The sequence below is a fragment of the Sinocyclocheilus grahami genome, unplaced genomic scaffold, assembly GCF_001515645.1.
Source record: "Sinocyclocheilus grahami isolate Dianchi unplaced genomic scaffold, SAMN03320097.WGS_v1.1 scaffold1849.1, whole genome shotgun sequence".
In the NCBI taxonomy this organism is placed as follows: domain Eukaryota; kingdom Metazoa; phylum Chordata; class Actinopteri; order Cypriniformes; family Cyprinidae; genus Sinocyclocheilus; species Sinocyclocheilus grahami.
The window spans coordinates 82,004-105,485 of NW_015507028.1; the positions used below are offsets into that span (position 1 = coordinate 82,004).

The window sequence follows — 23,482 nt, forward strand, 5'->3', positions numbered from 1 at the left end:
TCAAAAACCAAGGCAATAAGGAACCAGGAACTAAACACAGAAATATGGTAACAATTGACATAATCAAAAACCAAGGCAATAAGGAACCAGGAACTAAACACAGAAATATGGTAACAATTGACATAATCAAAAACCAAGGCAATAAGGAACCAGGAACTAAACACAGGGGAGGATACAAAAAAAAACCCAGAACATAAGCTCTAAACTAAACGTCATTAGAACACATAAACATGACAGATAATGGACTATGATTATATATATATATATATATATATATATATATATATATATATATATATATATATATATATATAATTTTGTCACAGAACAAATAATCTTCCTCCAAACTCTAGCTGAAAGACATCACGCCGCCCTTCCTTGCAAGCCAGATTACTTATGCATGCAAATTGACTCCATTGAAGTGATTATTTGGAGAAGTTTGGACCTTAGTTTTCATTGAGACTGTTCAAGAATCTTCAACATCAGTAAAAATGACCACAAAGCCCTGAAAGATAGTTACAAAGAGAAAACTAATTTAGACTCTACCCCTGAGTTGCTTTCTAACAACTTTTCAATAGCAAACAATGTTCTAATACAATAGTAAATAATAATAGTAATAATAACTTAATAGTACTTACATTTTTTATGAGCAATTTAGAATTAATCAAACTAAAGTCCTGCAGTGTGGGTAAGAGAAAGCCAGTCTTCAGGTAATCTATAATACAAAGTAGAATAATAATGATAATAAACAAAACAATTCCAAGAGGGTCCTCGCATCTTCAGTGCTCGGGCCCTAATAACAAAAATTCCCAGACTTTCTAAAACCAAGTTTGCAAAGTCTATAGATTTCACACTTTTCTTTACTTGGTTGCAAGGAAATGCACACACTTATGAATACTTTAAATAATTAAACAGTTTATAATAAATGCAATATCATTTGAAATTTTTACCATTTAGTTTTGGAAGTACAAATATGTTTACTGCAATCACTAATATGTGCTCGAGCCCGGCAGTCTGTACATTGAAATATAACACAAAGAAAATGAAACGTCTTATTATGTTGATCTACCAAAATGAATATATGACATGAATCATCAGTGTCTGGTAATTGATTATTATATTTCCTCAGATCTCACCTTGAAATCACCAATCTCAGATGATCCAACAGTCACTGTTAAACTGTCAGCATTCAGGGCAAAAGAAGATGCAGTTTTACAAAACTAACACTTACTTTACATTGTGAGTTGCTACATAATCCATCAGGTTGTTAATATATAAGATATTACTATTAATATCATAAAATGTTCATAATGTAATATGTAACATCACAAAACAATACAATTTTGAGCTCATAACTTTGTGAAATTGTATTACATTATAAACTATATATTGTAATAATTTCTAAAACAACAATGGTATTTTACTTTGCTCCTTTACAGCATATTTTTAAAAATCTAATCTTAAACTACCTATGAAAAGCACCAGGTTTAGATATTTATGTATTATTGTTATATCATATATTATTAAGTGAAGTGAAGTGACATGTGGTCAAGTATGGTGACACATACTCAGAATTAGTGCTCTGCTTTTATCCCATCCAAAGTACACACACACAACACGGCACCCGGGAGCAGTTGGGGGTTCGGTGCCTTGCTCAAGGGCACCTCAGTCGTGGTATTGAAGGTGGGAGAGAGCGCTGTACATTCACTCCCCCCACCTACAATCCCTGCCGGTACAAGACTCGAACCCGCAACCTTTGGGTTACGAGTCCGACTCCCTAACCATTAGGCCACGACATCCCCCTTATGTACATATTAATAATATTACTGTACATTGCTTTTAATATAACAGTTAGGTCCATAAATATTTGGACAGTGACCCATCTGGAACCCATGGCTATTACCAAATTCATGGGTTTCATACCATGTAATGCTTAACCCGACCTTTACTGCATCTGTTTTCAGTTGCTGCGTGTTTGTGGGTCTTTCTGCCTGAAGTTTTGTGTTCAGCAAGTACATTTTATTGAGTTTGAGGTCATGTGACTGACTTAAAAAAATAAATAAATAAAAACCATTTGCCTTGAAAAGTTATTTGCTTACTTTTGTAGTATGTTTCTCATTGGACAGTCCATACTATGTGCCATCTGTGCTGTCATTCAGTTTTGCAGTATTTTGCAGAATCTAGGCCCAAGCTAATTTCAAATAATTTGGCATGAAAATTCAAACGCAGCATCAAAAAGTAACATTAACTTACATCATGTCTACAATGGAGCGACGCAAGGCAATAAAATACAAGAACTCATTATAATCAGTGATGCTGGCTTGGATGCGGCGAGACACGACAAATCCCTGACAGTAAACTGCTGACTCGTTCTATTTATAACGTACTAACCCAACGTTCAAATGATTTGCAATGCTTTGTGTCCAGTGTAGATACGATGTGACAGCAAAAACATGGTGAGTGTGTAGAAAAGAAAAGTGGACACGGAAAATAGATGATTTAAATGTGAATGGACTGAACAGTTTTGAGTGAGTGAGTTAGTGACTGATATCTTTGTTATGGAATACACGTGTTGGTTCGCAGTGAGTTCACAGCTTTAACGTACAAGTTTGCTTTAATTTATGTGACCATAAATTAGACCAATGTGACCACCTTGTGATTATTTTAACAAAAGCAACAATAATATAATAATTGTAATAATAATAACAATTATATACAGTATATACATAGGTCAGTGGCCGTTGGCTTGGTATTGTTGGCCGAATTCGGCCCTCGGCGAAAACTAATTGAGGAACCCTGATCTAAGCTGATAATACAGCCATAGTCTTCCTATTCTTGTGACTTATCAGTGGGTTTGCACCTGGTTGTAAACTCTATTTATTTACATTAATTATCTTCACTGTAGACTTTGATAATGATTCACCTCGCTCCTGGAGAGTGCTCAATTAGCTAGAAGTTGGGGTTTTCTTCACCGAGGATTTCAAAATTTGGTAACACTTTAGAATAAGGAACACTTATTCACTATTAACTATGACTTTTCCCTCAATAAATTCCTAATTTGCTGCTTATTAATAGTTAGTAAGTTAGTTGTTAAGTTTAGGTATTGGATAGGATTAGGGGTGTAGAATAAGGTCATGTAGAATAAGGCATTAATATGTGCTTAATTAGCTAATATTCTAGTAATATGCATGCTAATAAGCAACTAGTTAAGAGACCCTAACAGAAAGTGTTACCCAAAATTCTGAAACCATCAACCCAGTTTAAATGTAAAGAATGTTCGATTAAATTGCTTCATTTCAAATCCATTTCGGTAGTGTACAGAGCAAAAATGTTGAAAATTGCATTGCTGTCCAAATACTTACGGACCTAAATACAAAGTACTGTCATGAAACCTTTGATGGCGTGGGCTGATAACTCAATCTTCTAGCAGTCACATTGTTATCTACATGGCGCAGCTGATTGGTTTCTTTTGCATCAGCAGCCAATGAGCTTGCTGCTCAACATTCCAATACTTGGCCAGTGTTTGCTGTAGCAGTTTGCAGCACTGTCTAAGATAAGTGAATGTTTCTTTATTCCATATCACTGTACATATTGTATGATCTGACTTATTAATTCCTAAAAGAACAATCATAGACAAGTTTTTGTTTAATAATCTTGCACTCGATGCAGGAGTGAATTACTTCACATATAAGCAGCAGTGTTTACTCAACTGTTTTTATATAGCTGCCGCAGCAAGCTGTCTATTATGAATTTGTTGTGAGGATACAGTGACTTAGCTTTGTGGATATGTTAAAGTGAAATAAGCATGTACGCTTATACCCTTTTGGTAACACTTTAGTCTAGGGACCAATTCTCACTATTGACTAGTCACTTATTTGCATGCATATTAATGCCTTATTCTTCATGACCATATTTTAGATCCCCTAATCCTACCCCATACCTAAACTTTACAACTACCTTACAATTAATAAGCAGTAAATTAAGAGTTTAACGAGGTAAAAGTAATAGTTAATAGTGAGAATTGGTCCCCAAACTAAAGTGTGACCCAAGTCCCTACACTTGCTCTGCAGCAGCAGCAATATTCAACAACAGCAGTGAAGCAGATCTGTTCTGACCAAATACATTATCACATTGCCATGCCAATTTCTCAAAGAGTTGTCATGGCAGAACTGCTGTGAAAAAAGCAGTTTTCCACATCAATGTTCTGAGTCTCTAGATAAAAAAAAAGAATGATTATAACATCCCAAGGGCAGCTTTGGGGCTCTCTGATCACTGTTTGGTTCAACTTATACCGATCTACAGGTAGAAACTGAAATCAGTTAAACCTGTAATAATGACTGTAAAAAAGATGGACTAATGAAGCAGAGCGGAATTTACAAGCCTGCTTAGACGTTGATTGGAGTGTTTTTGAAGCTGCTGCCAATGATCTGGATGAGCTCACAGACACTGTAACATCATATATCAGCTTCTGTGAGGATATGTGCATTCCTGCCAGGACTCATTTAAATTACAACAACGACAAACCATGGTTCACTGCAAATCTCAGACAGCTCCATCAGGCCAAAGATAATGCCTACAGGAATAGGGAAAGAGTCTTGTATAAACAGGCCAAACACACTGACAAAGGGGATCAGAGTGGCTAAGAGAAACTACTCCGAAAAGCTGAGAAACCAGTTTTCTGCCAATGACCCAGCGTCAGTATGGAAAGGACTGATAGACATCACCAATTACAAGACACCATCCCCCTGCACTGTGGAGAATCAACAATTGGCTGACGATTTGAACAAGTTTTATTGCAGGTTTGAAAAACCTTGTCTCACACCCCACAGCCATTCTGACTTTCTCTCTATTAACACACCCAGCAACCCCCCTCTCTGCACTTCAGGTTTGTGAAAAAGATGCATGTCAGGCCTTCCTTCACACAGATCTTCAACAGATCACTGGAGCTGTGCAAAGTTCCTTCCTGCTTCAAACGCTCCACCATCATCCCCATCCCAAAGAATGAGCTTAACATTTTTTAGACTGGTTCGGGTAGGTACCGCTGCGGAGTAGCCCAGTACCTGCGTGATTCGTCATAGACAAAAACAGAGAGAAGTAGCTCCGGCTACAATGTTCTTCTGCAAGACGAATGCAGTTCTGTTTATTTACCGCTAGAGCGCCAAAAGTTTCGGACTGCAGCTTTAACAGCTACCTTACTAACTATTAATAAGCAGCAAATTAGGAGTTTATTCAGGGAAAAGTCGTAGTTAATGGTTTGTTAATAGCAAGAATTGGACCTTAAAATAAAATGTGACCGAAAACTTTTATGTTGTCTATACGGAACCATTTGGCAGCTCAAAGCCAGAGGAAGTGAGGGGAAAATGTGCCCTCTGCAGTCCTTGGATCCACCATGCCTGCACTCTAGGTTTAAAAACATTGACCACTGTTCATTTGATTGAGAATATTCATACATAGACACAATCTAACACAAATTTACACAGTTTATTGTTTGATCTACATGTTCTTTACCTAGGTACACTGGAGTTAGACAAAAGTTGAGTGTTCATTAGGCATAAATACAATTAAGGAAGTTTGTTCTATAGTAGTCCAACACACATACACACACACAACTCCTTTGTCAAACAGAAAGTGAATTTGAGCTGTGGTCAGTCACAGAAAGTGAGACATTTTGTGTTGTTCCTTTGGATTGTTTCAATAAACCATATTTTGAATCAAATTGCAAAATGTGGTTTCTGTTTTTGCTTATTTTGTCTAATTGTTATAACTTACCCTAGCATGTGTTTACAACCCATCCCAGTAGTGGGGTAGATTGTAACAAAGGCACACCATGTATTTGACATCACCTGGGGTGGCCAATCAGATTTCTGTGGGGGCCGGTGCCACAACTGGCCACCATGTAGACCCGCACCTGAATAGATCCCATTTGACTGCAACTTTAATTTAACAAATATCAATATAACTCACTTTTTCATTTTAAAATCTCCAGTAAGGTGTTTATTGTCAATTAAAGCACTTCCACTGAAGCTGCCGTCCTGCAGGGGGAGTGTGAGAGGAACACTTAAGTTATTAAATTTTAAGCTGAATTGCTGATACCTTTACATAAATCACATATTGATCGATTCAGTGAATACATGGTCTTATAACACTGTTTGCAGCTTCTACTTTACAGCATGCTGCAGGTGTTGCCAACTAGCATTTGTACCGTTTTGTACAAATATGAGCAGCTGCAGTTCTAACTGTTACTACTTACTGCGAGAGTATGAGAGTTCCTCTTACCTTTTTGCTTGTTTGTTTTTGTTTTACATTATTTTGTGTATCCAAAGACAAAACTCACCACATCCAGTCTGAAAAGAGGCACCAGCATGCCATCAGGTTTAACAACTGAGAACTTTGCGGCAACAGGTACATGAACGTCTATCACCCCTGAACTGAAGGAGAATAGTGGCGTCTTACTGGCGTACAAGAGCACCTGCATCTCCATGTTGGGATATAATGTGAGCAGCTGAACAAACAATTTGCAAAGAAATCACATTATTCATCTGGATAACAACTTGTAGAAACTATAGAACATGTAACAGACAGAGACAGACACGTAAGTCCTAATTAGTGTTTCATCAGCATATGCAACCATGTAGTTGTATCATGTGTAGTTAGATATGAAATATTTGTATAATAATTATATATTAATTACTATACTTTTGATACAAAGAAATGAGTGTTAATAAAAGTTATTTAAATAGTATATTATATAGTAAAACAGATTGAAGCTTGAGATGTAGACCTTTTTAATCATGTATTTTTTGTCAAGTTAATTACATTGTTTTACTTTATAACATTATAGCAGTTTATAACAGTAACTAATATATTCAAAACAAACAAAGGATGCTTCAGGATGCTGGCGTCCTTGTGCAGGTTAACATGTTCGATTTTTACTTCCAAAATCACAACCTGTACACACAGTATACTGACCTGTGGAATGAAAGCACCGAACTGGCTGGTGTTCAGATGGATCGGGAAACTCTTCGGTATCTATGATTGACACATAAAAAAAGATGGGTGAATGAGTGACTTGATTAGTAAATATCTCTTTATCTCAATGTATTTTAAATTAATACCCTTAATTTCTATTTTGTTCAGTTTCATATAAGGCGGCGTGATCCCTTGTAGGTCCATCAAGAGTTTAAAGGGATACTCCAGCCCAAAATGAAAATTTTGTCATCAATCACTTACCCCCATGTCGTTCCAAACCCGTAAAAGCTTTGTTCGTCTTCGGAACGCAATTTAAGATATTTTGGATGAAAACCGAGAGGCTTGTGACTGTCCCATAGACTGCCAAGTAAATTACACTGTCAAGGTCCAGAAAAGTATGAAAAACAACATCAGAATAGTCCATCTGCCATCAGTGGTTCAACCGTAGAGTTATGAAGTGACGAGAATACTTTTTGTACGCGAAGAAAACAAAAATAACTACTTTATTGAAAAATTTGTCTCCTCTGTGTCTCTCCGCATCACCGTAGTGCCATTTTGGAGAATATAAGCCGAACGCAGGCAGCTTACGCTCTTCTGTATCAGCCGCGCCACAAGGATACGTTTTCTACGTGTATTTATGCTGTGATTTGAAAGAAAACAGCACATCCTTGTAGCGCGGCTATGGACTATTTTCATACTTTTCTGGACCTTGACAGTGTAATTACTTGGCAGTCTATGGGACAGTCACAAGCCTCCCGGTTTTCATCCAAAATATCGAAGACGAACGAAGCTTTTACGGGTTTGGAACGACATGGGGTAAGTGATTAATGACAATTTTCATTTTGGGGTGGAGTATCCCTTTAAGGTACACATCTCTTCCAACACAGATGTCATCTTGTTTTATGTTTCGTTTGATAGAAGTATTTATTTATTGGTAACACTTTAGTATAGGCACCAATTCTCAGTATTAACTAGTTGCTTATTATTCATGGCTATTATTAACACATTAACGCAACAGAGTGCGGCACGGGACAAGATGGGCGAGTGCTGGTGTGGGCGAGTAGACACTCGTGTGTGTGCGGGAGAATAAAATTATACATGGGACTCCCACAAAATAGAAATATCTAAAACAAATAAATTGTTATTCATCTATTTCACAAAAGCAACATGAACTAATATAAATATAAACGATTAACAGGTGCAAGCGTATGCAGAGTTTCTATTTAGGCTATAACACATGTTTTACAGCGTTGAGCAATGCAGTGCTGAAATTTGCCTGCTCATGAATCCTCTCATTATAACACACGAATTGTAGACATTATGAAAGATTCATTATGTATTTATTGCAGATTGCGATGAACTGGGATGTCTTTTAGAGATTATAAATGCGGTGCTCTTTGCTGGCATTCTGCCATGCCAAACCATGCACGCAGCAGCCGCTTGCTTTAGTTAAACATAACAGTGTTCTGTGAATGTTGATGCTTTAATAACAAATATTTATCGGGAGCGTGTATGCTGGGATTTCATACATTTAATGGAGAAAAAAGTAACATAACTAGTAATGTAACCAATTACTAATTACTTTTGAAATAAAGTAATCAGAACAGTAACGTGATTACTTTTAAAAGGAGTAATCAGTTATCTGATTACATTTTCAGAGTAACTTGCCCAACACTGTTTATGTATGTATTTAATTATTCATTTATTGACTGCATGAGAAGAGCTTATTTATATTTCCTCACCATGTTGTCTGTAATGTTGATTTGGAGAACCTCAGAGCTTAGGTAAGCATAAGCTGCTGAATTTACAAGGAACTCTGATGCAGCCAGTGAAAGCATGTAGTTTTCCGCATACTTAACGTCAAATGCGCTTGCAGAGAAAGGTGGTTCAGATGGAGAAGTGTTGCTGTAAAACTCACCCTGTCACAGAAACACCAACTGAAAATCACTGGCAGGTCACAGTAAAAATTCCAAAGTTAATAAAATCGGTAAGACATTATATAAATCAAGAAATCTATTCACATACTAAATATATTCAGAAAAAGAAACCCAATAATAGTTGTAACTGTATGAATTTCGATAAAACAATAATCATTATTACAAATACTGAATTAAAAATCCTTACCTTAATATCTAATTCAAAGCTTTGATCTGTCACAGCCGGGGAGGATGTGAGAAGGATGCTTAGATATATATACTGATCCACGGGTATGTTGACTAGAAAGAATTCATTTGAGCATGATTACTGTGGCCATATAATGAAGTGGAATGTAAATGGTGCTATAACAAGTGTTTCAAGGATTTAGAATTTACAATCATAGTAATGTCATTTAGTAGCAGAAGTTAAATAATGCTGGCAAAATAAGCCACAGTAAGGTGAATCTCAAAATCAAAATACATTTTTTTTCATGTTTTTGTTTTATAACAATAAAGCACATTTCCCCTAAAGTTAATGAAAAAAAAATTATTATATATAATATATATATACAGTATATATGTGTGTGTGTGTGTATATATATATATAGTCTTAAAAACTGTTTTCTTTTGTGCAGAACATATAATTTGCTGATCTGGAAATGTTTTTGAACCAGTACCAGGTATTTTCTGTAGATTCTTCTCCAATTCACTGATTGCTTGTTGAATTGCTGGACAAATCTAAAGAAAAAAAAATGAGACAGCATGAGACACAATGAGGAATATTACAAGCAGCAGGTAGAGGTGTTGATTTGGTTCATCTGTTTTAGAAATAAAAAAATGACATACCCTCACATGTATCATCTCTGAGATCTGTCCTTGGAAAGCACTTACAAATGGCTGGAAAAAAAAGCTGCACCAAAACAGAAACATAAAGGATGGTTCTTAATACTTGATGCTAACCCTTTGCTGCATACAATCACACAGGCGTGATCACTCTAGGCTGGTCCCCGTCCGATCACACCAATTTGAATAGAATGTTCAGTGTGTCACATGATCAGCTGCAAAATTCAGATTTGCTTTGTGCTTTGACTGGTGCTGAGCCAGAGACGGATTCAGTGTTTATCAACCACACACACACACATATACATATATATATATAATTTTTTTATTTGTTTTTTTTAAATATACACTTACGCAAGTAGCAATAATAATCCATTTGAATATAATTTGAGTCCTTTTAAATACAATTTGAATTATCTACTAATACTCTAATGACTGGTAGCTGACATTTGTTATAGTCAACAGAATGTCTAAAGGGGACTATCAAAATAAAGTGTTACCAATATACTGATTGGGTAGGTAACTATAAAGTTTACTCTATTTGCCCCAGTTTACCAGCCATTTACTTTCATGTCTTTTGGGAGACGTGAATGAATTTACGTGTTGTAAATCGGACAGCTCCGATTCCCTGGATTGCACCGCAAACTAACATGGCAGTGCCCATTGTGCATTATGGGTCAAACATGATCATTATAAAGGTGTGTAAACAGCTAAATAACTTGTTTTTGAAAAACAGAATATCAGATATTTCATGATGAAAGTCAGGAATTTTTTTAATGAAAAAGGAAAAATTACATAAAACCAATAAAAACAGAGCCCTACATGTCATACAGCATTATTGTGGCTGCAGTGTGTCACGTGACAAGCATGACATGTCGCCATGGAAACAGTAAGATGATATATATATACAGTATATTTTTTTACTTTTACTTTTATAATAGTAAAAGGATAAAGATACAGGAGAATAGAAACAAATATTCTTTTCCCACACTACCTCCAACCCCGAATTATACAAACAAAACGGTAACACTTTATAATTACTTTCATTAATAAATCATTAACGAACATTACATAATGCTTAAGAGATCATTAGTTAATATAAATTCACATAGGCACAGGAAGCGGGCGGATCCATCTGCAAGGCTTTATTAACAGAGACGTGGTCAAAAACAGGCATAGGTCAGACAATGGCAAACAGGTATATTGATGGCAAGGCAAGAGGAATAATTCAGGTACAAGGCAAAGGTCCAGGCAGGGGCGAACAGTATCCAATCGGGCGAGACTCGAGGGATAATCCAGGTACACAGGCAGTGATCCGAACACGGGGAAACAGACAAGGCAAGATGAAGAAAACAAGGAAAACAAGACACTAGGCTCGGTAATGCAGCTATCACTAGATGAGTGATAAACGCAGAACAATACACGGCGAGCTGAACAGGAACTGACAGAGTGTTAAATAGAGTGTGTAATGGCTCTCAGGTGAGCGTGTGATTAGTGACGGCTGTGTGATCAGTGAATTCAGCTGTGTCAGTGCAATGGATGATGGGAACTGTAGTCCGGAGTGACATGTAACAGACTGTGTAGTGTGAGAGTCAATGTAATGGTAGATTGACCTCTAGTGGCAATCGGCCGGAAGGCCACGGACCGGATTCGTGACACCTAGCTAGAAATGTGAGATAACATGCTTGTTTACATTTACTGATGTACTTATTAAACATTAACAGATCATTATTTCATGTAATTTGAAATGCTTACAAATGTCATTAAACTTTCAATTCATATGATCATATACTTTTTTAAAATCTACAAATGATTTTAACAGGAAATTATTAAATACATTTAAAAGAAGGAATACAAGAAATTATACAATAATTACCAGCTTACTTTTTAATGTACTTTTCATATAAGACCTAATGCTCTTTTTTACATTTACAAATGCTGTGGGAAAAATTAATGAATAAATAAATAATCACAGTGTGTAAAGGTCACATATTTGGTCTTCATTTGTTTAGTGTAGACTTCTACTATTCTTAACATCTTAATAATTCGTTAATTATTTGTTCATGTCTTTGCAGTACCTAATCTAAAGTATAAACTATTCATCATTTGCAAATGGTTATAAATGTTTACTAATCGTTAATACATTTATGAGCAGTCATCTCGATGACAAAATGTGTCCCAAAAGACCTGAATTTATCCTACTCAAACATCTTTACTAGTCATTTATTAATCATTTGTTCATGTTTTTGCAGTACCCAATCTAAAGTTTTTTAATGTTTATGAATGTTTACTAATCCATTCATATCTTTATGGGCATTGGACGTTTAGCTGCTGTAACAACGTTTGTGTAAAGAGTGGTTAGTTAAGTTTAAGCTAAATGCTTTCTAAAGACATCACACACATTGTAATTTGGGTGCAAAGCATGTTTTTATTGCCTCAACACTTATATTAGTATGTATATCTTTAAACAGGATATTCCTTTAATCATACATCAACAGGAGAAAACTAATTTTTTTAAAGAAATACTTGTTCATTTATCTAAACAATGTAATATAAACAGATTGAACCGTGTTTTCTTAATTTGACCCTGTACACTTCTGACCCCTTAACCAACCCTTAAACCTACCCATACCACCAAACCCGTCCCTAACCTTACCCGTATCACACCTCAGTAGCAGCAAAAGTGTTGTGCATTAACAAAAGCTTTAAATCACTGTATAGCATGTATTAAAATCATTTGAAGATTTTCGAGAAGTGCATGATCACATGAATTGTAAGCATGATTATTTACATGAAATAATGATTTGTTAATCATTAGGTAATGTTTAATAAGTACATTAATAAACATTAACAAGCACAGAATATTTATTAACTACTGATCTGTTAAGCATTATATAATGTTTGTTAATGATTTATTAATGAAAGTTATTTTAAGTGCTACCAACAAAACAAAAAGGTCCTCAATACATAATTATAGAGTGTATGTCAATTATGTATAGAATAAACTTTGAATCAGAGTTTAGAAACAAAAATAAAAGTAATCGTCCATGTACAGTATATTGTACACATTTACATCAGCAAACAAATCATTACAAATATAAATTATGTACGTACAGTGCACATATGTGTACTCAATACATTTGATCAAAATCAAGCCACAATCATAAGGACATCCTAATGATTAGATTGACTAACTACAGAAGAATTCTCATAATAAAAAAAAATTAATTAAATAATTCAAATGTCCCAAGTTTCAGAAAATATGCCAGTATTTCCCTTTATTGTGTACCTAATTTTTTTCCCAAATGAATGAAGCTCATTACATCTTGCAGCCAGTCATCAAAAGATGGAGGAAGATTTTGTTTCCATAGCAAAAAAATACGCCGTCTAGCTAATAATATTGAAAAGGCAAACGCGTTTGCAGAACATCCGAGCAAACCGGTGACATTTGGAGGAAGTCCAAAAAGTGCAACCAAAGGACAAGGATCGATCTGTTTCTTTGTCACAGAGGAAAAACATTTAAAAATTGATAGCCAAAAAGAAGTTATGGATGGACATAACCAGAACATAATATGTATTAAGTCTGTAGGGGCCTCATGACAACGATCACATATAGGATCAACATCATGCCAAATTTTTGCCAGCCTCACTTTTGTCCAATAAATTTGGTGAATAAATTTTAATTAAATAAGACCATGTCGTGCACAAATAGAAGAGGTATGGACACGGGACAAGATCTGGCTCCAGACCTCATCTTCAAATGTGAGACAGAGGTCCGACTCCCACTGTTGCTTAATAAAAGTGAGAGAGGAGGTAGAGTTGCTTAATAAAAGTGAGAGAGGAGGTAGAGTTGCTTAATAAAAGTGAGAGAGGAGGTAGAAATAGAGGAGATCATCCTGTATAGAATAGACAATACACCCTTTTTATCTAAGGGTACTTCAAGAATTTGATCTAGATGGGATTTTGGTGGAAGATACTGAAAGTTGGGAACTTAGTTTTTAACAAAGTTTCGGAACTGCAAGTATCTAAAACATGAACACTAGAAAGGGTGAATTTTTGTGTTAACTGAGATAAGCTGGGAAAAATATTATCAATGTAGATATCGTTTAAAACTGAGATACCTGCTCTCTGCCAAATATTAAATGCTTTATCATTAAGTGAGGGGGGGGGGATACCGGATTACGATTAATAGGTGAAACCATTCGTAATGATTGCTGGACAATGGAATTACCGTAAGGAAAACGTGAGATGGCAGTAAGAGGACCACACAGAAGTGCGGCTGTTGAGGCTGGGGATCTAGAACCCTCTTAAATACTGACCCAAGCTGGGACCCAATCACAGAGCCTGAAATGACTCTGAAACCAGAATAGTGTAAAGTGTATATTTGCCACCCATTAGTAAAATAGGAAATTAGGAAGGGCAAGCCCACCTTCAACCTTTGGATTCTTAAGTATTTCCCTGTGAATTCTGGCTGTTTTTTGTTCCAAATAAAAGATGAGATGTGTTGATTTAAAGTCTTAAAGAAAGATTTGCGTATAAAAGTTGAAACACCCTGAAATAAATACAGAAATCTAGGCAAAACGTTAATCTTTACTGGATTCACACATCCAGCCAGAGAAATGGGAGAGCTGATCAGTGAGCAAAATCATTCTGGACTTGCTGGAGGAGTGTGGTGAAATTAGCTTTAAAGAGATCTAAGCACTTACGAGTAATTGTTATTCCTAAGCATTTAAAACTATGAAAAGCAGCTTTAAACATTGAAACTTACTTACTCGTTGGTAAATTAGAAATTGGAAAATGTATTTGGGTATATTTCACTTTTACTTATATTTAATTTATAAACAGAAAATAGGCTAAAAGTATTTATAATTCTCAAGACTTCGGGTAAAGAAACAGCCGGATCAGAGATATTGAGCAACACATCATTGGCGTACAGTGAACTGCACCAGCTCTCGCAATTCCCCGTATGGACTGTTCAGTACAAATGGCAATTGCCAAGGGTTCAATTACCAATGCTAAAAGCAAAGGTGAAAGTGGGCAGCCATGTCTTGTGCCCCGTTTCAAGGGAAAATTAGAGGAGGTTATCCCATTGGTTCGAACTGAGCAGAATGGAATATAAAAGTTTAATCCAGGAAATGAAGGTGAAGGGTGAAGTCTCAGGAATAGTATTTATCTCCAAAAAGAAATCTAAATGGGTTTTTAATGGATCACAAAATGCTTTATCAGAAAGAAGCAAATAATTAAATCTCCAACCTCCTGAGTCAAGCATCTTATCTTGAAACAACATAGAAAGTGTAAGTGGAGTGTGATCTGCTATAACAATACTGTTAAATGAACAAGCCCTCACTTTAGACAACAATTTCTTGTCTTAGAAAAAGTAATCAATACAGGAGTAATTGTGGTGGACATAGAAGAAAAATTAATATTGCCATGCTGAGGGGTTGAAAAAACAACATACATCAGCTTGACCACAAATGTTTAGAAGTGACTGAAGTGTAATTGCAGATTTAGAGGGTTGGGTAGGTTTGGTGGATGTGCGGTCCAGAAAGGGATTCAAAACACAGTTAAAATCACCTCCCATAATAAGATGTGTGTTCAAGTCAGGGAGTAAAGAAGATCTTTTCTGAATAAAGTTTTCATCATTGATTTCAATTCAGGTGCAACCTTTAACATTCATAGTAATTTAAAAACCTTTAACATTCCAACTGGTAAAATTTATGCATGAACCCTCTGACTTAACAATAAATTAACTAGCGATCATTGGTTACAACAACAAAAAATGTAAGAAAGAGGAACGTCTTGGGTTATGCATGTAAACATGCTTCCCCGAGAGGGAACGAGACACTGCGTCCTCTAGCAGTCACTATGGGGAATGCTGACAGCATGACCGGTGTCTGAAGCATGTGTGAAAAATGCCAATCCTATTGGTCTATGTGGCCCGTGACATCATAGGTGGGTGTCCGGAAGTATAAAAGGGCACCTGTTGAATACAACTTAGTTGTCTGAAGGAGACGTAAACAGGCAGGCCGAAGGCATGGTGAGGGGACGCAGCGTCTCATTCCCTCTCGGGGAACCATGGTTATATGCGTAACCTGATACGTTCCCCTTCTAGGGAACTCATGCTGCGTCCTCTAGCAGTCACCATGGGGAACAAAATGCTGACTATGACGAGATGCATGCCTGTCCACATGGTGAGAGACCAAGGTGGTGACAGACATTCACCTAAACTTTCCTCAGAAAGGGGCTAAGCCACTGACACCCCAGGCCGCTCACATAACTTGGCAACAGAGATAGAGAACCCAGTTCAGTTAAAGAGGAACATTCAAACCAAAGTTAAGAACGCAGCTAAACAGAGACAGATGTAGACGACTGATAATGTGAAGAAGTAGCACCACTGCTACTAATGAGATGATGGTGTCGAGTAGTTTTGAAGTTTCCATTTTAATCAAAATGCAAAGACAAATTCTAATGATGCATTGAATGTATTATAATCCACCAAGGAACAATGTGAGATCCACAAATCATAGAGGTTCCCTATCAATTTTTTGATCTGTTAAAATGAATGGGGAATATCTTGTGCTTTTCTGTGGGAAATCGGCGACTATGACTATGATTAACAGCTTCATTAGTGGCAGTCACAATTAAGTCATGACAGATATTCACAGTTGTTGTGCGTATCTTTAGGTAGCACTTCAAATCTTAGTCTTTTATGTTTTGTTAACCAGAGTTTGTTTTAAAGCTGGTCTTACCTCGCACCTCCGTGGAACTGAATGTTCACACCTCCTACTTCATCACTACAGGAAATGGTAGTGATGGAGAGTCGGCCAGCTTCATCCCCTAACCCCAGGAGGGTTTTGAGTTTTATATTGTACACAGCCAGATCAACTGAGCCACCATCATGGCTGCAATCATACAACAAAAGACAATCATGTTACATACTCAAAGAACAACATAACTCCTTGATGTTGCAAATGTCTTATTAACACATCTTATTGATATATAATGCATATTTCTAAAATGTAAAATCCCGCACATAGACACTAAACACAACATACTTCATGATTCTTAACTTGCCAGGCATAATGGCATGAATAGCAGATGGTGAAAGCATAATGGTTAATTTGTTGATTATAGCCATGAGAAACATAAAATTACAGCAAAACCATAATTAACAAGCATAGAAATATTATAATCAAGTCTGTGTGTTTCTAAGTAAAGAGTGATTCCAGGAATTCCACAAAATGCAATTCCAAACCTGTAAGAACTTTGTTCATCTTCGGAACACAAATTAAGATATTTCTGATGAAATCCGAGAGCTTTCTGACCCTGCATAGACAGCAAAGGAACTATCACGTTCAAGACCGAGAAACGTAGTAAGGACATCCTTAAAATAGTCCATGTGACATCAGTGGTTCACCCTTAATTTTATGAAGCTACGAGAATGTTTTGTGTGAAAAGAAAACAAAAATAACAACTTTATTCAATGATTTCTTCTCTTCCAAGTCAGTCTCCGCCACCATTCATGAGAGTACTATGACACATACGTGTGTTCCACTGCTTGTTCCGGCTCCTGTGTCATCAGCATTACACGCATGCATTGTGGTACTCTCGTGAATGGTGGCAGAGAATGACCCGGAAGAGAAGAATTGTTGAATAAAGTCTTTATTTTTGTTTTATTTGCACACAAAAAGTATTCTCGTAGCTTCATAAAATTGCGGTTGGACCACTGATGGACCACATGGACTATTTTATCGATGTCCTTACTATGTTTCTGGGCCTTGAACATGGTAGTTCCCTTGCTGTCTATAGAGGAGCAGAAAGCTCTTGGATTTCATCAAAAATATCTTACTTTTTTTAACTTAAAAAAAAAAATTGGTCCATTGATAGCCCTAATTTTAGGGGATGAATTACGAATTTAATGTCCAAAGTGAGAATTATTATAATCCACGTATGCCCATCGTCATCCTTGACAGGATTTCTAGTTTTATGGCCCACATGCAGTGCCGATCCTTTGCTCTATGCAAAACTGTGTCGGTGGTGGAGTGGGGTATGAGTGGTTACGAACGAATGAATGAAACACATTTGTCCGTGTTTCACTCCGTCTTGAATCGCGCTCGCGGAAGGCATTTGAGAAACAGTGTCTCTCCCGCGACTCGGTTGTCTTTCAACTAGTTTTTTTTAGTCTCAAGCAAGACTGTACGACATTCACATTAACTGATTTGACGGATTTTTATTAGGGATGCACGATATATCGGCCACCATATCGGTATCGGCCCATATCGGCTCATTTAAAAAAACTAAACTAAAATTAAATGGGGCCCCTGGTGTTTCGGGGGTCCTATTTTGCTTATAGGGAGGATCGGCTCTGCCCACATGGCTCTGGAGTGTGGATTTGGGGCTACTTGCAGAATTCTGCTTATTGCTTTACCTTTGCACTGCTTTGATTAAAGCATCAATGTTTAATACACTCTGGGGTTTCTACAGCACCATATCTTGCATTTATTTTATTAGCAATGACTAAGATAACACTTTATTTCGATAGTCCACTTTAGACATTCTATTAATAGTAAGTAACTTTGCAACTACATGTCAACTAGCAGTTAGTAGAGTATTAGTAGACTGGCTGCTTAATATCTTCTAACACTTTCTTTGTCAACTTATTCTACTAACCCTAAACCTACCCTAACAGTCTACTCTGAGAGTTAGTAGACATGTAGTTGCAAATTAATGAGAATTAGTTAACATGTAGTTGACATGTAGTTACAAAGTTACTTATAGTTAATAGAATGTCTAAAGTGGACTATCGAAATAAAGTGTAACCATGACTAATAAGCAGATATTCAAGAGAGTCAGTATTTTTAATAAATTTATGACAGCTCTCTGCCTATACATTTTTTATTATTATTATCAATGCTGACTGTTGACACAAGGCAGGTTGGATCAATGGATTAATGCGGATGGTGCCAATTTGTGACCCTGTCTGTGAAATCCAGGCTTAAGTCTCAAAATCTAATTATGAGATAACAAGCATCAAAGTTTGATTTCAACCATTAATTTCACTATGATTTCAATCTTTGATATGGCCTTACTCAGTCAATATTAAAGAAATAAAGGTTATATTTTCACGTTTATGATTTTATGTAGAAAACAGTCAATCACAAAAAAATGACTTTAGCTGGGTTTTCACAGGCAGGGTCACATTTGTGTGCCTCAGCAGAAATTGATATTTATCAAAGCGGGATTCTGAGATGCTATTCTGTTCACCACAACTGTAAAAAGGGGATATCTAAGTGACTATATCCTTTCTATCAGTTTAATCTAGTTTGACAATTCTCTGTTCATCAGCAAGGTGTTTCTGACCATAGAACTGTTGCTCGCTTCAAGTTTACAGATATCATATCGCAGAGTGGGCGATGATTTGTCTAGTTCAAAATGATAAGAAATTACATGTTTTTAAGAAATGTAGTTGAGTAAAAAGTATTTTGTAATGTTCTCAAAGTAAAAATACTCTTAATGTAAAACATAATTTGTTACTGTCCACCACTGATAGAACATGTTATTTCCTTCCAAAACCACCTGAGAAGTGAAACTGATATGATTGCAAATGGTTTACTTACATGATACCAAACTGTGTTGCCCATCTGCCTGTGATAGCTAATGAGAGTTGACTGACTTCCACAGATACACCTATTCCCTTTACAAATTCCATTGATGGGCCTGACATGCTGCACTGCACAACCTGCATGCTGGAGACATGCACACAGTTTATTAAGTTTAGGTTTTTTTTGTATGCTTAAACAACTGTTCATCACATGTGATGCATTTGTTCATTTGGTTTAATTGTTTGTCAGTGTACTGTGTACTGACTTTGAGATGACATATTCTACAGTGCCGATCCCAATGTCCACCCCACCCCGGACGTCTGGAATTTCAGTACTCTTCAGTTTGTTTTGTATCCAAACAGCCATCATTTGAGACACTGAACACATAAAAACATAAACATCTACAACACCACATTTTTGACATCATCACATATCAAATATACACAAGTTTATTCATACAAGGTAATTCATCACTGGCAATAAGAAAACAGGGATATTTCTTATTATATAATTAGCATTAAACAAACAATATAATTCTTATTCTCAGTGACGCAGAGAAGCTGCATGGTGCGCTTTTTCTTAACGTCCGTTTCCATAATGACATCGATTTGTCCCTCTATTGAGAATGTTTTGTGTGTTAACTGTGAACATACTCCGAGTTGACTGAACTTACTCCCGGACACGTTTTTGGAACCAGCATACCTCAAGTAAGCCAGGTTTTGGTTAACCAGCCGAGAATTCAGGGTATATGTGACGGTAAGTTAACCTTGCTTTCTGGAATACAACCCAGGGGTGCCCAATCTTGTAACAAATTTAGATCTTCAGGAGCACTTAATAATTACAGACAGGTGTGCTTGATCAGGGTTAGAACTGAATTTTGCAGGTAGGTAGATCTCCAGGAACATGAATGGGCAGCCCTGCATTAGAGTATCTGATGGGTGCTTCTCAAACAGAAGGCTGCATCCTACGAAGGCTGCATATCTCGGCTGCCACGTCATCAAACATCAAAAAATGAATTGGATCCATTTTGCTATCACTGCGTTTCACTAGCAGTGTGAATGGGGGCATTACTCTGCTCTCTAGTTTACTTTTGTCCACCTCAACCAGACAATGGTGAGTGGAGTTTGGAGTGTAAATTATTGCCAACCAGGCTAGCTTAGTGTAAATATGATATATAGATGTAATCATTGCAGTGACTTTCATGTGCATGTGAAGAACTTACCATCTCTGAGACCCTTTTCTGACAGAACAGCTTTTAATGCAGGGTAATCTGCATATGTGTGTGTCAGTATCAACAGGAAAAAAATTACCAGCTGCATCCCTCAACTCCTGTTGTGTAAAACAAAACATTTTACATATGAGATTTATGTGTCTTTCAGCTTGTGACATAATTGGATATTTACATGGTATGTATCACATGTATCTGCAGCCTAACACCACTTTTCCATTCGTTCAGATGATTTGAACTGACACTGCTTTCAACAATATATTATGTGTGCTCCCTCTAAATGGAACCCATGGCTTTGGCATTGCTAAAAGAGTGTTTTACCAGAAGTTCACATCAAATGACCAAGTGGATGCAAATGTGTCTAATGTCAGTCACAGTCCCTCTGTTCAGCTGCATCAAAGTCACTTCCTTAAACTATAGAGAAGTGAACCTAAGTTCAGAACACATCTGCTTATTTGAGGACACTGCTCAGACAAATATATAAATTTAACAGTGTGTTTATGACCACAGCCATGTTTTAGTTTGTCTTACCGTAAGTTGTCTTGCATTCCAATAAATTTATTTTAATTAAACAGGTTTCATTTTTATTTATTTTTCCTTAAAGCTACAAAAATGTAATTTTAACACCTTATGTCTTTTACAATCTTTTGTCTTTTGAGTAGCACAGCAGAGAAGAAAGCAGCTATTTCAGATAAAGTCAGCTCATTTATATTTATTGATTGAAAAGTTGCTATTATTTGAAGTAACTAACAGCAATTATAAGGTATATTTGATCAGCATGTATATTTCTTGACAATCAAATGCAAGACCTTGGCATTCCAATCTACCATTTTGTGCTTCAACACATTTATCTTTCATATGTTTATATTTATAACCTAATATTCATAACAAGATTCCCATGAAGTAATAAATAAATAACTTATCTAGATTAATTGTAAGTAATGCTAAAATATAAACTAAAGTTGTAAGAACATACCTCACAATGTGCGGACAGCCAGGTGTCTGACAGGGAAAGTGTTTCTGTGTAAGTGTTTCCTCAAAAGCTGCTTTAAAAGATCTCCATTCTCAAGGGGGAGGGGTGTTCAGTTCCTGCTTTGGGTCTTTTTAAATCAGAAAGAGCTTTATTGCCAGGTATGTTTACACATACGAGGAATTTGTTTTCGTGACAGAAGCTTCCACAGTGTAACAGAATGACAGTGACAGAACAAAAAACACAGATAATAAAAATAAAAATAGAACAAGTAAAAATAAGGAATAAAAATATATACAAATCGACAATTGTATGTACAATATTATGTGCAAATTGAAATGTAGACTGAGTATGTGTGTTAGAAAAATTAGTGTACGAGTGTATAAATAGTGTTGTGTGTTCCACAGTTATTGTCAAGTGTTCATGAGATGGATGGCCTGAGGGAAGAAACTGTTCCTGTGTCTGGTCTTTCTGGAGCTCAGAGGTCTGTAGCGTCGACCAGATGGCAACAGTTCAAAGAGGGAGTGTGCTGGATGTGAGGGGTCCAGAGTGATTTTGCCAGCCCTTTTGCTCACTCTGGATTAGTACAGTTCTAGTACTATCCTCTGTAGTCTTCTGAGGTCAGATTTGGTAGCTGAGCTGAACCAGACAGTTATAGAAGTGCAGAGGACAGATTCAATGATGGCGGAGTAGAACTGTTTCAGCAGCTCCTGTGACAAGTTGAACTTCCTCAGCTGGCGAAGGAAGTACAACCTCTGCTGGGCCTTTTTCACAATGGAGTCAATGTGAATGTCCCACTTCTGGTCCTAGGAGATAGTGGTGCCCAGGAACCTGATGGCGCTTTTCCACTGCATGGTACGGCACGGTACGGCTTACTTTTGGGGAGTTTTCCACTGGGTACAGGACCTGATACCTGGTACTTTTTTTAGTACCACCTCGGTTGAGGTTCCAAGTGAACCGTACCGTTACCAAAACTGCAGTCACAGTGCCGTCCATCAGTTACATCTGTACACCACCTCTCATTGATGTAAAAGCATGTCCCGTCGCCGCATGATTTCCCCGTTGATTCTGCGTCGCGATCGGCTCTAAACAGCTGAAAGCCCGGGAGACTCAACACGCTGTCCGGAATGGCGTCTTTCAGCCAGGTTTCAGTGAAACACAGAGCAGCAGAGTTTGAAAAATCCTTATTTGTCCGGGAGAGCAGAAGGAGCTCGTCCGTTTTGTTGGGTAGAGAGCGGAGGTTCGCCAGATGGATGCTAGGCAACGGCGTTCTGAATCCGCGCTGCCTGAGCTTCACGAGCGCGCCGGCTCGCTTCCCCCGTCTGCGCGTCCTGAAGCGTTTGATCAGCGCCACAGCTCCCCCGACTACAATGTCCAGCAAAACATCAGAATAATCGAAAACCGGTGAAATATCGGGTGGTGTGTACTTCCGAATGTCCAGCAATTCGTCTCTGGTGAAACTGATTGCAGGGATATATCTAAAGACAGGACAAACTAACAAAAACATAAAAACAACTGCGGAGCACGCCACGGAGGCAGCCATCAGCGTCGGCGCCATCGCGAGAATCGCGATTATATATTAAAGAATAAGTACTAAGGCTGTCAATCAATACTAATAACAACAACAACAATAATAATAATAATAAAGCTTATTACAGGACTTTAATTTAATTTATTACAGGACTTTAAAAAAAAACTTTTAATCTAAAGCTACACTATGTACTCTCTGGCCCTCTAATGGTTGAAAAATAAAAACTGCATGCAACTTGCTGAAGAACATTATTTTTGTCGTGCTTCAACTCTGCTCCTCTGCTTGGAAGCACGTGGTTCATCATCATCATCAAGTATATTTTCAGGAATATATGGCCTCTTGGCCCATAGTTCCACAAATCACAGTAGCATGTCAGATATATATATATATATATATATATATATATATACACACAGTATATATATG

At 36.9% G+C, this 23,482-nt stretch overlaps 1 protein-coding gene across 2 annotated transcripts; it reads right to left on the bottom strand.

Annotated features, from left to right (window-relative positions):
• Nucleotides 1–305: 305 nt before the first annotated feature.
• On the bottom strand, nt 306–21,577 carry bpifcl (BPI fold containing family C, like). Of its 2 annotated transcripts, XM_016259449.1 has the most exons (16): nt 21,532–21,577; nt 20,550–20,656; nt 19,593–19,704; nt 19,343–19,471; nt 16,475–16,627; nt 9,732–9,795; nt 9,563–9,623; nt 9,094–9,185; nt 8,712–8,888; nt 6,970–7,029; nt 6,335–6,502; nt 5,965–6,032; nt 1,137–1,179; nt 951–1,014; nt 639–715; nt 306–505 (listed from the first exon to the last, which is right to left on the bottom strand). In XM_016259449.1, exons 2-16 carry the CDS (start codon nt 20,644–20,646, stop codon nt 467–469), a joined length of 1,404 nt encoding a protein of 467 aa, XP_016114935.1. In that variant the 5' UTR covers nt 20,647–20,656; nt 21,532–21,577; the 3' UTR covers nt 306–466. The 2 variants fall into 2 exon arrangements, with proteins under 2 accessions (XP_016114935.1, XP_016114936.1); XM_016259450.1 differs by lacking the exons at nt 306–505; nt 639–715; nt 5,965–6,032 and having other exon boundaries at nt 968–1,014.
• Nucleotides 21,578–23,482: the final 1,905 nt, after the last annotated feature.

What these genes read in the sequence shown, in the direction of transcription:
- bpifcl (XM_016259449.1), bottom strand. Translation starts at nt 20,646, where the DNA reads ATGCAGCTGGTAATTTTTTTCCTGTTGATACTGACACACACATATGCA. An exon ending in GAATCTACAGAAAATACCTG is followed by an intron (nt 9,186 to 9,562) that starts GTACTGGTTCAA and finishes AATTCTTTCTAG; the next exon opens with TCAACATACCCGTGGATCAG. An exon ending in CTGAGATTGGTGATTTCAAG is followed by an intron (nt 1,015 to 1,136) that starts GTGAGATCTGAG and finishes TTCAATGTACAG; the next exon opens with ACTGCCGGGCTCGAGCACAT.